The 15,941-nt window shown below is 35.2% G+C and overlaps 1 protein-coding gene across 16 annotated transcripts in view; it reads right to left on the bottom strand.

Annotated features, from left to right (window-relative positions):
- LOC141459199 (uncharacterized) overlaps positions 1-12,281 on the bottom strand; it is a 32,999-nt gene extending 20,718 nt beyond the window's left edge. For 6 of the 16 annotated variants that reach the window (XR_012461410.1, XR_012461408.1, XM_074137975.1 and 3 more), the window contains exons 1-10: positions 12,143-12,281; positions 11,985-12,049; positions 2,884-2,928; positions 2,256-2,296; positions 1,918-2,004; positions 1,640-1,846; positions 991-1,075; positions 818-916; positions 216-388; positions 37-138 (exon numbers count right to left, since the gene is read on the bottom strand). Coding sequence is in view for 5 of the 16 variants with exons in the window: in XM_074137975.1 (XP_073994076.1) it covers positions 37-138; positions 216-388; positions 818-916; positions 991-1,075; positions 1,640-1,846; positions 1,918-2,004; positions 2,256-2,296; positions 2,884-2,928; positions 11,985-12,042 (897 nt within the window). In the remaining 11 variants the exon portion in view is untranslated. Of the gene's footprint in view, positions 1-36; positions 139-215; positions 389-817; positions 917-990; positions 1,076-1,639; positions 1,847-1,917; positions 2,005-2,255; positions 2,297-2,869; positions 2,929-11,814; positions 11,909-11,984; positions 12,071-12,142 lie in introns of those variants that run through there. The other 10 variants (XR_012461418.1, XR_012461417.1, XM_074137979.1 and 7 more) reach the window with 7 other exon arrangements.
- Between the last annotated feature and the right edge of the window lie 3,660 nt (positions 12,282-15,941).

Consider the following 15,941-nt stretch of genomic DNA (forward strand, 5'->3'; position numbering starts at 1 on the left):
AGCTTATTCTGCTTTTAGTCTGCCATCAAAAATTACCTTCTTCAATTCTTCTTGAAATGCCTCACTAGATTCAGCGAACTTGCGCTTCTTAGCCTCAAATTTTTCTTCAGTTTGTTGTAATTCTGCTTCTAACTTTTTCTTCAAAAACCATATCAAATTTTAGTCATAAAAAATTAAGAGTTAAAATTTCTCTCAAAAAGAATGACATTTTTTACCTGATGCATTGTCAGTGATTGGACCTGTCTATTTAACACCTGCATCCTAGCTGTAGTAACAACTGAACGTACATCAGGTACAATGGAATCAGAGAATATTTCATTGATTAATCGATGATTTCTCAGATAACGAGCGTAGGCTACGTGTTTGACTGAATAACCATCATCAGGATCTAAAAATTAAAAAATAAGGATCAAATTTTAGTTGTTAAAAACTATTTTGAATAGTACTTAGCAAATTAAGATTGCTCAAGAGCCTTCTAAAACTAGAAGAGTTTCTATACATCTAATATGTTGCTAAATTTTAATTCTTAATTAATTTTAGATAAATCTACTCCCAAGAGAGGCTGTTTAAAAATGCATATGGGAGATCTCTTAACATATCCCCTAGATTTTGTAAAAGAATTATTCTAGTCTTAATGTGTAGAGGATTAAAATTACAGGGCATTAAATTAACAAATTTGTTATGTTAACCCCTAAAGAATACTATTTTAATCAGAACTTGGGGTTTCCTCCTACACATCCTCCTACATTATAATGCTTAATTTCGATTCATCTTATTCAATCTTAAAATAATAATAATTTTAATTTCTGACATTTACCGTCATCATCCTCCGCTGGTTGTATATCAATCCTTCTGTCCTGTTTGCCGCCGCCCGAACTACGATCATGAGTTTCTCTGTCATCTGAAGACTGAGTCGCTGAAATTGGTGGTGAAGGTATGAACAAAAAAAGTAATACAAAATATGCTTTTTAAAAAATAAAATAGGCTCACCCGTTTTTCCTCTTGCTTTTGCAGCCATATATGCCAGATATGCTGGTGAGTTATGGTAAGTTTTCAAACTTTTCTCATACTCCAGCTGCAAAGTACGAGTAATGAATGCAAACAAAGGCTACGAATTTGTTTAAGAAGGCAAAGAATATGAGATATAAAGATTTCGGAAAATTGGAAGTGAGACCTGGAGTCCAAGTAGATTCAGCTTACTGAACTTAAGGAGTCACAAGGCATAGAAAAATATAAGGATTGCATTCGATGACCGAACCATAAACTGCGATGGCGTGGCTTTTATCAGTATTAAAAACATTAGATCAAATGAATCAGGCTTGATAGTATTTTTATAGAGCTAAGCATCATGAAGCATCCAAGCTGGTTCTAAGAGGTTAGCAACAGCCTTAATTATCAGGGTTATGAGGCCTTTAAGAATCAAAATCAATATCGATCAGGGATGTGGACTTCAATCTGTTTAGTGTATTAGTAGCTTAGGAATCTAGATGTATTAGGAGTCCTAGTTACTAGTCAATGATATCAGGAGTTTGACCCTCAAAGAAGTATGAGGTGCACTTGAGACTGTTTGTCAGAAGCTGGGGAATCAAACAGTAATGAGCGCCTGGAACTCTGTTTACACAAAATGATGTCCACCTACCTTTTCCGCTTCATAATCTTCAACATATTCTGTTTTATCCTCATCTGGTAGATCACGCCACATCTGACCAATGATCTTGCCAATTTCCCACAACTTCAATTCAGGATTCTGAGCTTTAACTTGATCCCAAACCTTTCGGGAATACCTCATATACGGCATCAAAGGTTTCTCTGGTGGTTTAGGAGGTTTAGGAGTACGAGAATCACTCTGCAAAAATAATTAATGGGGTGCACAAGTGAATTTAGGCTGCGTTACCACCTTAAACTTAGTTAGCTTACCGTTGATCCTTTACCAACTTTCTGCGGATGGAAGCCAGGATGCCCTCCTGGGCTGGTTATAAACGGCATTTGACTTGAACTGTCTTTCTGCAAGAAAAAAAAATACCTTAAGATGATTTCCAATGCATTGGCTGAAAAAATACCTCGAAATGGGTTCTTAAGTGGTCTCTATAAAGAATCGTTGGCTCTGTTTTAGGAATTTTTATTACTGGTAATTAAGCTCAATACTTATGAACCAGATTGTCTGCAGGAGTCAGCGTTCTCATCACTTTAAAAGGACGTCTTGAGATCTAGCAAGGCTCCTAAGGCAATACATATACGGATTTAAAGATACTTACCCCAGGCGTATTCCCAGTTGAATTGGACGCTCTTAAACGTTCTGGAAAACAAAAATGAAATCACAATTAAACTCATCTATGAATCACGGCAGGTTATTCTGTTTAAGTTAATTAGTAAGAGAATTCAAGCTCCTCTTAAAAACTCTATGCGAAGCTCAAGAGCTCAATTATCTGGATAAATCCCACGATTTCTGCCAAGAACTTCGTACATTTTATTTCATTTTATTTTTTATTTTTCGTAGAACTGTCTATATATGCATTACCAGCCTACAGGGACAAATGATCAGCTATTTATGTTTCTAAAGACTCCTGAGCCTTAACAAACTCTGATTACAAGAAGCTGAACTTCACGGGGTCAGGTTGTGGCTAAGCCCTAGTACAGTTTCGGTACTTTGTAGGGAACTGAAGACAACTCTTATAAAACAAGCAATACCTACGCGTCAGTATATTAAAAGAACATGTGAGATCTAAGATAACATTGAGGTAAGTTGCTGCTACAACTGATTAGTAAACGGTTGCACCATGTTTTCCTTGTATGAATGAAGCTCTTCCATCTTCGTTCAACAATTTCTGTCTAAAATCCATATGCATGTTCTTAATCTAAAGGAAATTACCTTTGGCATCTCACCTTTCAAAATGTTGAACGTCATGGGGGCGCCGGCTGACAGCAATTCTGTACACACAAAATCATCACACATAAAAATTGCCTAAAATAAAAAGAGAATATCCGCATCTTTTTTTTTTTTTTTTGCTTACCACAAAATCACTTGAATTAATCGTATTTTAACTTTTATCAATCAATTTCTAAGTACATGGAGATCGTGAAAGTCCTGTGCACATCAAACCAAATAGCAACCAAACACGGCGTATAAAAAATGCCGTTAGTAAGCAGCTGAGTCTCCTCCTATATTGTAAGATGAATTAGAAGAAACTTTTATGACTTCACAATCTTCAATTTTGTGTCTTTATCAGACGGAAAATGACAGTAACAAAGTAATCATGCTGGGACAAAAGACTGGTTTGTGATTTTGATACAAGCTGATACAAGTCACAGGGCGATCCTACCCCCAAAATGGACAACTTTTTTTTTTGTTGAAAATAAAGTGATAAGTACCTATACTTTCCCTACATTAGGGAACTTAATACGCTCCTCAGCTCTAAATTTCTGAAAACGCGTTTTTTTTTTATAATGATTATGAAATCGGACTGGTAAATAGGAGATCAAAAGTTCGAATTCAGAGGTTAGCTACATTTATTTATTGGTAAAATGTTAATGATAAGGTACGAGCTTCCGCTTCTTCGTCTACTACACTTAATTTGGTAGATTACCGTTATTTTTTGGCACTTAATGTCTGAAACAAATCTCCACTAATAAAGCAAAGAGGATTAGGTAAAATTATATTTGTATTGAACCTAATTGGTAGTTGGACGTAAAGCCCGCCTGAAAAAAATAGTCAATTACTTTACTTTATTTGTATTGAAACAGTCAGATAAGAGGCATCGCATAAATTTCCGCTAAAACGTAATCAAAGTTTTAATGTTTGAAAAAATGTTCTACGAAAAAAGTTGTTTCCCCCCCCTGAAAATTATTATTTTGTAATGATGAGAAATCCGTAGGCATGTATATATTCGTATAATTATAAAATCTACCACACTTTAGGGCTATAAATATAATAATTAATTAAAAATATAAATAAAAAAATTAATAAAATAAGTATAAATCATACAACAGAAAACCGCAGAAATTCATATGAAATTTATTATTTATTTTAGATCTTTCATTATTTAATTAAGAACCATTTTTCCGGTGAATTCACTTAACAGGCAAATGATGTTAGACCACTCTACAGCATCATTTCAAAGTGTAGCACTAGCACAATGTTGATTTAACAAAGATTTAATTTGATCCTAAAATTTCGATCTAAATGATAAGTAAGTTGACCGGAAGTGCTACTAACGTGAATGTTACATTTGATTAAACCTACTTTTCAAAAAGTAATTATTTAAGGAGTAAACCTGTTGAAGATTTGATTAACAAATATACTTGTGGATAGGAAGTTACATAGTTAAGATCAAATATCCTAGGAAGGAATAAGCTTTGAAGTTGGCTGTATGGTGAAAAGCCAATGCCAGAAAAAAAAAAAGGAGTATTCTGGGGGAGTAGTGCACACTTCTTCTCAAAAGTAATGTAATTCGATGCAATTTTTTAGACGAGCAATACTACCAAATTAGGTATTATGGACGGCAGCGGATGCATAAACTTTACTATTAACAATTCCTTGACAAATAAAATTAGTTTAAAGCGGGATTCACTTACAAAACCACGTTCACAACCAATACATCTAACTACCCGCTTCCTATCAAAACAAGTGACGTATATAATGTTGAACCTGTACAATGTTGTAAGCAACTAAACATTTAGTGAAAATCTCATATTTAAAGGAAATTTGAGTTAGTGTTGAACTTAAAGTCGAGGTAAACACTAAGCCTCCGTTCAGAGATTGGATTTCACATGCACTTTATTAGAAACGTAAAGTGTAACTCTCCCTTCTCTTATATAAAACTCTCCTACCTGACAGTTTCAATAAATGTAGTATTCATTTTTTTAAAAAGTTACCGATTTTTTTTTTCTGGCGGGGCTTAACGTTTAACTGCCAATTAGGTGTCGTGGACGTACGCAGAAGCACTTACTGCACTAATAACATTTTTTTTTGTAAATAAATACACGCGGGGTTCGAACTAGAGATCTAAAATTACAAATCCAGCTTCAGATTCACTACACCAAAACCGCTCCTTATTAATTTATATTGCAAATACATATATGTATATTATAGCTTAATGGGAAACCCCTTATGTGGTATCATTTTGAATAGAATCACTAAATGTATTTAAATAGCAAACTATCAATGGGTCACTTTCAGTATAAGAATTAATAAAATAAATAATATCCTTCACTGAGGGATTCTGACATTTCATCGTGTTCAAATAGTGGCTATTTTTATTTCATTAATTAGTAAACGAAATAAGTAATTCATATTTTCCATTACTTGTTCTGATTTTTTTTTGACGTTTTTTCATACTAAATCTGAATCTAGTAAAACATCAAACTGACTTGCGAAATTTTTAATTCAACTAACTAGACAGTAATTTTTATGTTTTTTGGCAGCATATTCAAAGTTAATTAAATCTGTGAAACAATATTAGACAGCTAACTCTCTAAAGAGAAAATCAGACAATTTATTTAAAATTGAAATTTTTTCGCCAGCAATTAGAAAATATTATCGACAGTGAAATATATTTATTTTTCACTATTCACACCTTCTATAAGTACTTTTTAAGATTTGGAAAATTTGGATTAGCTTTTCATTATAAATTAATTTGTTTTAAATTATTTGCATAAAAATCTGTTAATTTTTTTACAGAAGGTATTTCAGATCTGGATGAATAAATTATATTGTACATTTACGTAATTTTACATAATGAAAATAATTGTTCCTGCTACTTAAAAAAAATAGATCAAAACATTACTATCTGGAAAAGGAATTTTTCTATAATCACAGCGCATTATAATTTTTAAACGGAAGGTCTCTGTACGTTTTCAATACATAGAGAAAACGCCCCTGGCGATGGAAACACTCTTCACAGTCTAAAGATCAATTCTGTCGAATAGAAAAAACCTCTTTTCAAAGATATAAGCCAACAAAACACAAGAAGAAAATACTGTACTATACTGTTAAAGATGAATAAAACATGGTGTTTGCAGGAAAAAAAAAGAAAAGTTCATATAAACTTCTTTGAGCATATAATATTTTTTTTTATACAACCCACTAAATTCACTGGCTATCCAGGGGGTTGCTATAAAAAAAAGAGTGTTATAATTAAATCCTTATTGCGCAGCGAGTTACAAAATTGTGCACCACGGACCTCCACCAAATCCAAATGTCCTAACAATCACGGATTATTCCATTTTTTTCCTTATGCAATCCTGCTATTGACGAATTTTCCGCGCTGCCTAAATTCGAACATACATATTGTAGACAGTTCTACACAAAACAACAAAATCAATATGTTTTGTCTGACAGTAGGTCTTTACGTTTTTGTCCCGTAGACACCTGGCAGAAATCGTAGTTGCATGCTACAGTAGCGAAACCCACACTACATTTCACTACTAATAAATTGCACTATAATTTAAATACACACATGGTGTGAACTAAGGAGGGGCACAATAGGTAATACTAGCTTAAACTCGGGAGCTAAGCACTTATAGAATTTCTAGTGCACCTGTAGAGTAATTGTGAACAACTTATTTGGGTTTAGCTGTAAATCCACACTATTTTAGTCCACCAAACACACTCTGTACACATCACTGTACAAATACCGCCTAAATTAAGGGGCTACAAAATAGATTACTCCAGCTTACACTCTTGACTCAGCACTCAATCCTGGAGGATGTGCAAGCTACTGTGGGTGAACTATTTTATATTGAGCAGTAATCCATCCAAAGCAAACTAAAGCTCTGTAGGCCACTTTATTCCTTGCTAACATCCTTGTATCCCGGCCTTCTAATAGTTTTTTGGATGATCCAGATGTGAGTCTGCAATCATTTCTCACATACACCTTGAGGACTCCCAGCCTAAGCAGTTTCTTCAGGTGGGTCGCAGAGCAGTCTCTGGTGTCTCTGCCTTATCTCGTTGTATGATTCTTTAGAGCAGAGTGGTTCACTTTCTAGGCTTCCCTATCCATTTCTTGTTAGAACCACTTTCTGTGGGGCTACAATCTCCAGTGGATGCCTCTATAATGGGTACGTTGAACTCAGATAATCAGCTCGCTGGAGAAATCCTAACAATTGTCATTTTCTTTTTAGCTAACCGAAGTAGGGTTCACTTCACCTGGGTTAACATGAAACTCTGTCGGAGTGGGGTACACCTCAACTAATTTTCTAAACTATTACCTTTCAGCTGTAAGTAAAATGATGAAATAACAAATATGTAAGAGAAAATTACACAAGCACTTGGACTATTTGAAAGAAGGCAAGTAAGGCATGAAAAATTGACATAACAAATATTAAAAAGACGGCATTCAGTATATTTAAAGCAACAAATCAACTATAATACTAGAAGTAAGTAAAGTCTATGCGCTTTTCACCTTACCGTACAAAAGTGTTTGTTTACACTCCCAACCGCTGGAAATGTAGGCCGCCATTATTTTCTCTTCACTTGAACCCTTTCCCTACAGTTTAACAGTTATCTTTCTTCACACAACTCAAACAACCCGTTTTAAACTTTTCCATATCTTTTTTTTACCTAAGAGACAGGAAGTAGAACAAGTGGTAATTAGGCCGGGTTTGGGATATTATTTGGATCAGGGAGAAACTCAAATCTTCCGTTACTGAGCACGTTGATGAAACATTGGCTTTGTCTTCTCGAAGAAATGTTCCTTTTCCATTTTTTACGTAAATTAAACGAAAAATCTGTCGGATTTTGCAGACTTAATTTCGAAATGCGGCTTGCTGGGGAGCGAGAATTCGTGCAATGTTTCTGCAAAGCAGCCAGCTGCTCGCAGATGGTAGTTTATATATGATTCAGTTAGACACGTCTAATTCATCGAAACGTTGGTGGACCGTTTTTAGTTGGCAACAGAAGTGATGAAGAGACGCGCTAGAAGAAACTTACTTCACTACGCTCAATTAACTCTCTTTAAATGTTTTGGAAAAGCGAGTTAAAAAGGAACTGTTGGCAAAAAACACAAAGTACGCTTGAGCTTTCAGAGGAAAACACAGACTTTTATTACCCTCTAGTAAAAAAAAAAAAAAAAAAAAAAATACGTCGTCTGTTAGTCTACATTAAATACAATAAAATAGTATAATAGGTAAATAGACAACAAAATAATAATAAATAAAACTATGAACGGAAAATTCGTCATGCAGATGCATAAAACTAGAAACCAAAAAATTAGAATAAGACAAATTTAAGTCTCTACCAAATAATTTTTTAACGATGGCGCATAACTTCCATTAAAAAAAAAAAAAAATTTAAAGAGTCACACTGCTTCGTATTTATCCACATGTTTTTTTAATATAAATTCAGTCACACAATAAGACAAATTTATCACTTTGACAGCCCCTTAAAATAGACTTAGTCCAGTACAGGCAATGTTCGTCCAACTGATTGAGTTCATTAGTGTGTGGAGATTGTCAGTGAGCACACACTGCAATAGACTACAGTGACTGGCTAAATTTTTTATGTAAACCACAGTCTGTGTCAGTCCCTTAGAAAAGTTTTAAGCTCAGCCCAGACATGTTCCTCAAACTGGTTGAGTTTATTAGATCGTGGTAATTTAAGTTATAGGGCTTACACTGCTCTGGACCTTAGAACATGACCCCATGTTTTGTATGAGAATTGAGACCATAGTTGAACAGTCTTTAACAGAGAGTTTACTCCCAGCGCGGGGAACGCTTCTCAAATTATTGATTTCATAGTTAGTTGAGACTATTTTTATAGAATATTGTATAACAGAAACATAATTTTTAAAGATCTTTTATGATATCAGAAAATTATTTCAACAAGAGATTATGCAACCATCTTCTTAACAAATAAGATTAGATTCTGGCGGGCAATTTCTTATGAACTTTGGAGAGGATCAAGGGTTATCAATTTTGTACGGCAGGTTGGTTTTGAAAAATGTGGTAAACAAAACTACAAAAGTAAATTAGAAAATATATGCGATAATTCCAAAAATAAAGGTATACAAGCAATGTAATAATAATAAAAATATGCCAAAAGCAAATTTCTTAAAAGTTCCAGTCACTCGAAGGCTAGGTTGTAGCATACTGACTGCTGAGCCTTTCGGCACCTACTTTTATTATTATTATTATTACTATGCAAGAATAAAAGAAGTAAATTATTCAATAAATTAGAAAGCATAAGACAATAAATGCAAGCGTAAGTTATACTACAGTTATAAAATACAAATAAATGATGGGCAACACTGATGCAACACGTAAGTAAAGTATAAATGCAGGGTATCTCAAGGTGTATGATAACTGCAAAGTCACAGGTCTTCTGTGTCCTAGGGTTTCGTAGTAAACCTTTTGTAGCTCCCTAAAGTGAGCAAGCCTCTGTGAAAAAACACCCAGTCAAAATGAGCATTGCTGAGCAGAGCTCTAAGCCTAGGCAAAGAAAACGCTGTGGGTAAAACACATCAAATTTAACCATAGGACAAAGCTAGGAAAAACAATAGCCTATAACAATTATTTGGAGGAAGCCACCTCCAAGAAAACACGCAAAAGACGTTGTCTTACTGTAATTATTGTATGAAACTACTAAATAAAAGGTATGCCTTCAAGTTGCGGTACAACGTTCCAATCTACCGTGAACAGAAATATTACCTTGATCTTAAAAGAGTGTTTAATTCAACTATAATTAAGTTCCACAAAGTTGTTTCAGTTTATTAGTTATAGCGCTGGCGGAAAGAGCTCAAGTGATCAAGTTTCTCTCTCATTTCCATGACTTTGGTGATGTCACGAAAAATAGCAAGAACTAGTATTTAGAGTTAGATTTTTATATTTGTATGCGTGCTACCTAAATTCACCAAGATGAGAGAGAGTCTGTTGAGCGGTCGGGTCCTAGCAATGGGCGAAGACCACTCTTCAGAGGAACCCTCTGCCACCTTCGACCCTTGGAGTTTTGGGTAGGAAACGTGGGTTACTAAGAACCAGCACATCAACATACAAGTCGTTTCCATTAGTTTCTAGTAGGTAAATATGGCCTTATTTCTACTTATAGGGGGGGAGGCACATAAAATATCTCCCTAAAGTTATTCACGAAGGTAGTTCCGTTCGCTGTGTTGAGAGCATTAGAAGGGAAGAAAACCTCTCATACACCCTGCTGGATTGCATAGCAATCCTTACACTTGGAGACTAGAGCAGATAATGTATAAGAACTTCTGTAGGAAAATCCTGAACCCTGCGAAAAAGTAAATTTTCAAGTTTTTACGAGAAAGGAAAAGGGATCATTTTCCCAGGAACGAGTTGATCATCTGGTGCTATTGGGCAAACTATGTAGGGAAAAGAAGGATACAGGAGGAAATATCCTGTTGGTTTCCGTTGCAATCTCTAGGTTGTAATAAAAAATCTTTGGCACCCTAAAACTAGAGATCATATCGCCAAAACGAATAGTGGGTAAGCCCCGGGGCTTGAGAAAAGGGCAGAGGCTTTCAGCGAAATGGTAAAATAAGCCTTTTTGTCTACAGTGCCTTGGGAACCCCATTCTAATTTTGTAAGTAAGCATACCCTGCTCTGGGCTCGAGTACATGCACAAGTTTTGAGCGGGAGAATTGAGAGACCATATTCACAGTCTAAGGCTCTTAAAAGTATTTAGTTCACTCCTGCAATGTGCTTCAAATGGTTAAGTTGGTGACCTCGCACTGTCTGCCCTTCTGTGTATTGTCACAATGTTCTGTGCATTTCTAGCGAAAGGGCCCACCCTTACCCGAAGGCTTGCTACTAAAGTGTCACTTCAGCATAATATAGTTATTTATTACATCTGCACACTAACGAGAATAAAAACTATTGCTAAAATTCAGATTTGAAGAAAATTTAGAAGTATAAATACTTAACTTATAAATACAAAAGCCAAGAAAGCACTTTACAGTTGGGGTATACCGTCAACTCAGAAAAAAAGAGCATTGCTATTTTATGCATAAGTTTTTGCAGGGTTCTGATTGAGGAGGTTTTCATCTTCCAAAATGCTATTTTTATTTTCATACCGTTACCCACACCTAAATAATATTGAACGGATCTTAAAAAATGCAATGAGTGATTTAAAAAAATTGTAATTTTTTAAAAATTCATTATTTTTTATTAACTTCTAGCCGCTATTTATTTCATAAAAGTAAGATGAGAATCATAATATATTAATCTTTTATCTTTGATAAAAAATTTTTAAACATAATCAAACCTGATAGCTTGGTTTGTTTTATGAAGCGTTTCTTCAATATATGTATAATGGAAAGTAGGATGTTCTGCACCTTCAGCAACTAGGAAAATTAAATGAAGTGAGGTTCTAAATATACGTTTTCGATGTTGCTTCGATAATGCAAGAGAGGGGATGCCTAATTGAAAAGACAGGTTCAAGCGGATATACGTGGATTTTTTGACCAAGCAAACATATCCGACAACTAACAAACAAGTTTAGAAAAATGTATCTTCTGGCGGAAGTAAATAAACCGGCTTTAGAGGATCGAAAAGAAGTCTGTAACTTCATCGACTCCCATACATCTAAATGGATCCAGCAGGAAATTCAAGAACTTATGGAATTTACCTATCTCACATTGCATACATTCCCAATCTAATGCCATGAATCAGACTATTACATGTTCTGACCAACGGCTCATTTCCTGAGAAAATGGTAATTAAAGATTTTAGAAGTCAAGTTAGATTTGCTTCTAAACCTGAGGAATGTTATCGACATGATATCCAACAGCTAACCAATTGGTTACTGTTACTAGATATTTTTTGTAAAACCGAACTTTCACAAAAACAGGACAATTGTTTACTCACCCTATCGTATAAAAAGGTTTGCATTAAATTAGACACCACTGTGGAAACTGCAGTTAGAGAATGTGAGGCTTTCGCACCAAACAACTACCCTACCTCAATTACTAGTTAAAAAAAAATCTAAAGGTCAAATACTTAATTAAAAAAACTAACAATGTGGTGACGTTACTTACGGTTTGGGCTAGGCGACGTGCCCATGGCTATTTGTTTATAATTAGCTGGTAAAGACATTATACATCTGAAAAAATGAAAAAAAGGGCTAAATTTTAAGGCTAGACAAGAAAATTATAGTAGAGCTTCAAAAATAAAACACAATAAAAACGACACTTACTCCTATTCTTACACAACCAGATTAAACTTTGCTTCTGCAAGCAGTACGGTGTTTATTGAGTGCTATTGTTAAACCAACTATAGGAATATCAATGCTGCCACATAGGAAAATGATGTATTATAAATCTCCCCACTGTATTTGGATAATGAAACTTCGGTTTTTTAAATTTATGTCGTAATGAAATCTTAGTTCTTTAACTAAAACCAGTATGATAATTTTAGCAGGTATTTATTAACAGAATTTCCCCAATCGGCGGAGCCCCACAAAAACATTTGTGACAACTTGTCGCAGTTTACAACGAAAGATGTGGTATGCACTCTCATAACTTTCTCTTATAACAATCTTCAAGATGTTGAGTTTATTTTTTTTAAGTCCAAACTTCAGAGATGTATTTGATATTTTATAAAATTATGAAGTTTTTAAAACGAATTTTTCTGACGGCTAAGGTGACCAATCTCCCGGAAACAAAAGAATTACACAAATATCACTAAGAGAGGGAAGACACCTCCACTGCTCTAAAATAAATTTACTTAAAAATATGAATAAAATAAAAGTTATAGATCTGCATAAGTATTTATAATGCAATGAACTTAATACTATCAGTGTTAGAAAAAATCTTACAATACAATTTTCGAAAAAACCGTTGAAAAGTAAAACGTCCGTTGAGTAAAGCCTATTTCCGGTTGATGAATGTTCTTCTAATACGAAATTTTAGAAACACACTTAAACCATCTTTATTGTAGATAAATGGAATGACAGTAATTTACACTAAAACTGCACTTTAGTGGGAAGCTTAGGCATCTCCCTCTCCCAAAATTACCCTTAATCGAATTTCCCCGGTCAAATAATGCACATAATTGTAGATTTCCATAAATCAAGTGAATGCATAAAGACACACACACACAAAATTGGAGCCACTTTGGAGGAAATCTCTAAAAAGCAAACAAAAAAACTCCTTTTATGAAGTGCAACTTTCTTATCTGAGATTTTAACGCTAAATTACGGTTGAGTAGAATGGGGTACGCAATTAATAATAAAGTTTAAGCTTCCAAAGAACTTTCGTTTTAGTACTAGTGTCCACAAACACATACTAACGAATAAACCATTTCTAAAACTCATAGATTAAATTTATAAAAAACACTCTTTCATTCAGTGAACTTTAAAACAATATTTCAGTGAAACCTAGATAACGAAATTTGGGCATGAATCTTACCTTGTGAGAGGAAGTAAAAATCTGCTGAACACTCACAAGATTTTTCCTATTATAATTTCTCCAGATTTTAACTTGAACGAGACATACGAGGGGGTACCCAAAAATAACCGGAATTGCGTTGCCGCGCATGGAGCTTATGTAGTACTCATTTCTGCCGCTAGACGTGTATAGCGCAATTCCTTGCCAGTTCAGTCCTGCCTGCGTTGTCTGCCTGGCTTGTTCTGTTCATCTGCAGTGATTGTTTTTACCAGCGCTGTTTTGTTCTTTTTTCGTTTTTTATGATGGCAAGTTTAAGTGAACAACGTGCAGCTCTGAAATTTTGTTTCCTACTCGGCAAAAATGCTGCTGAAAGTGTTTTAATGTTGAAAACAGCAACAAAGATGACGCTATGGGAAAAACTCAAGTATACGAGTGGTTTACTCGGTTTAAAAATGGCGACATGTCGATTGATGACAAACCTCGTTCTGGACGTCCATCAACTGCCCGAATCGACGAAAATGTTGAAAAAATTCGAGAGCTGGTGTTCACAGACCGTCGACAGACAATTGATCAACTGTCAGAGAGTAGTGGGTTATCTTGGAGCTCGGTTCAGCGAATTTTAACGGAAGATTTGGGGATGAAAAGGGTTGCTGCCAAGTTTGTTCCTCGAGTTCTGACTGACAATCAAAAAATACATCGAGTTGAAACATGTCGTGCTTTGAAACAACAGCTTGAAACTGATCCAGACTTTCTGTCAAAGGTCATTACTGGTGATGAGTCATGGTGCTATGGTTATGACCCAGAAACAAAGCAACAGTCGAGCCAATGGAAGACGTCATCTTCACCCCGACCAAAAAAATGTCGTCAAGTCAAGTCAAACATCAAAACAATGCTGATTTGCTTTTTTGATGCCAAAGGCGTAGTCCATTCAGAGTTTGTCCCCCCAGGTCAGACCGTCAATCAAACCTTGTATTTGGAAGTTTTGAAAAGATTGCGCAATAGTGTTCGCCAAAAAAGACCCGATTTGTGGCAAACAGGAGACTGGTTCTTCCACCACGACAATGCACCTGCACACACAGCCATCTCTGTTACACAGTTTTTGGCTAAAAATGGCATGGTTCCGCTGCCCCACGCACCTTACTCGCCTGACCTGGCTCCGTGCGACTTTTTCTTATTTCCACGCATGAAAAAGGGCATGAAAGGTCACCGATTTGACAACATTGAAGAGGTCAAGAAAAAAACGAAGAAGGAGCTGTCAGCCATTTCTAAAGATGACTACAAAAAATGTTTCGAACAGTGGAAGCACCGGTGGGACAAATGTATTAGTTGTAATGGAGAGTATTTTGAAGGGGATAAGGTTGTTCTGTAAAAAATTTGTAAATAAATAGCTTTTAAAAAATAATTCCGGTTTTTTTTGGGTACCCCCTCGTATAACGTTTTATAGTTTGTAAACACGGACATTAAGGTCGTTGAAGCACCAGCCCGATTCACCAATGAAGATCTACTTTAATTGTATGTAAAATAATAATAATTATCTTTTGATAAATAAGTCTATATTAATATCAAAGAGTAAAAACACACCAACTTTGTTACAGTAGGTTTGGTTTCACAAATCATCACAATCCCTGTAAATATTGTACAAACATGTTTCAAAAAAAGCACGCTCTCCTCACGTCTTACAATTTCATGCACCGCAACCTTCTGGGTCTCTACATCCTTCTAATCTTTTATCTTGGTCAACTAGCGCGACCTACACATTCGGCCATTCGCCGGGACTCCATCTCGGAGTTTTCACTATTTTCGGAGGTATCCAGGGCTTTTTATACTCTGCGCAAGTAGAAGCCCATCACAGTCCTTCTGCCGTTCCTTCTTTCGCAACGTCGTAGGTATCATCACTGAAGCCACTCTGTATAGACCAAAGTATTGTTTTAGGTTTCACTTTCATTGCAGGTCCTGACTGAGTTCTCTTAATCACAATACCTCTCGGCTTATATACTGAAGCGAGCAGCTTCTAAAATAATACTTTCTGCTACTTTGGTTTGGTAAATTTTGTAATTGTTTATTAACTACGAGAATTTCTTTGTTTCTATTGGACACAAACTCTTCCTTCTCTCTATCTCTTCTACTAATTTTCTTATATTTGATATCTCCTTTGTTCTTTTTCTTTTTATCATCAACTTTAGATACTTCTTGTGGATGGACTACCTATTATGATTCATCAGAAACCCTAGTGGTTCTAAAACTATTTCTTGCTTTTGTGAGTCAGGGACGCCAACATTTCTTTATTTTTGCTTTAGCCTCCTCCGCCAATATTTTTTTATAGTTTTTCTCGTTCTTTCTTCTTTTTCTTCCAGCTGCTTTGACAGTCCTCGCTTCTTCATCTGCTCCTTACGCATCACCATCACCTTCCACTGCTTTTTTCTTTTGCTTCTTGTAATATTTGACTTCTTCCTACAATTCTTCATTAAGAGTATACAGCATTGTCAACTCTTCTTGATCATATTCCACTTCCAGTTCTGCCAAGATCTTCATCGGCTTATTCTTTATTCTCTGTGTCCCCTTCTATATTACATTTTCATCACATCTCTGTTTTCTGTTTCTACTTTA

This window comes from Rhodnius prolixus, unplaced genomic scaffold (genome assembly GCF_049639745.1).
Source record: "Rhodnius prolixus isolate KJV_2025 unplaced genomic scaffold, Rpr scaffold_11, whole genome shotgun sequence".
Classification (NCBI taxonomy): Eukaryota; Metazoa; Arthropoda; class Insecta; order Hemiptera; family Reduviidae; genus Rhodnius; species Rhodnius prolixus.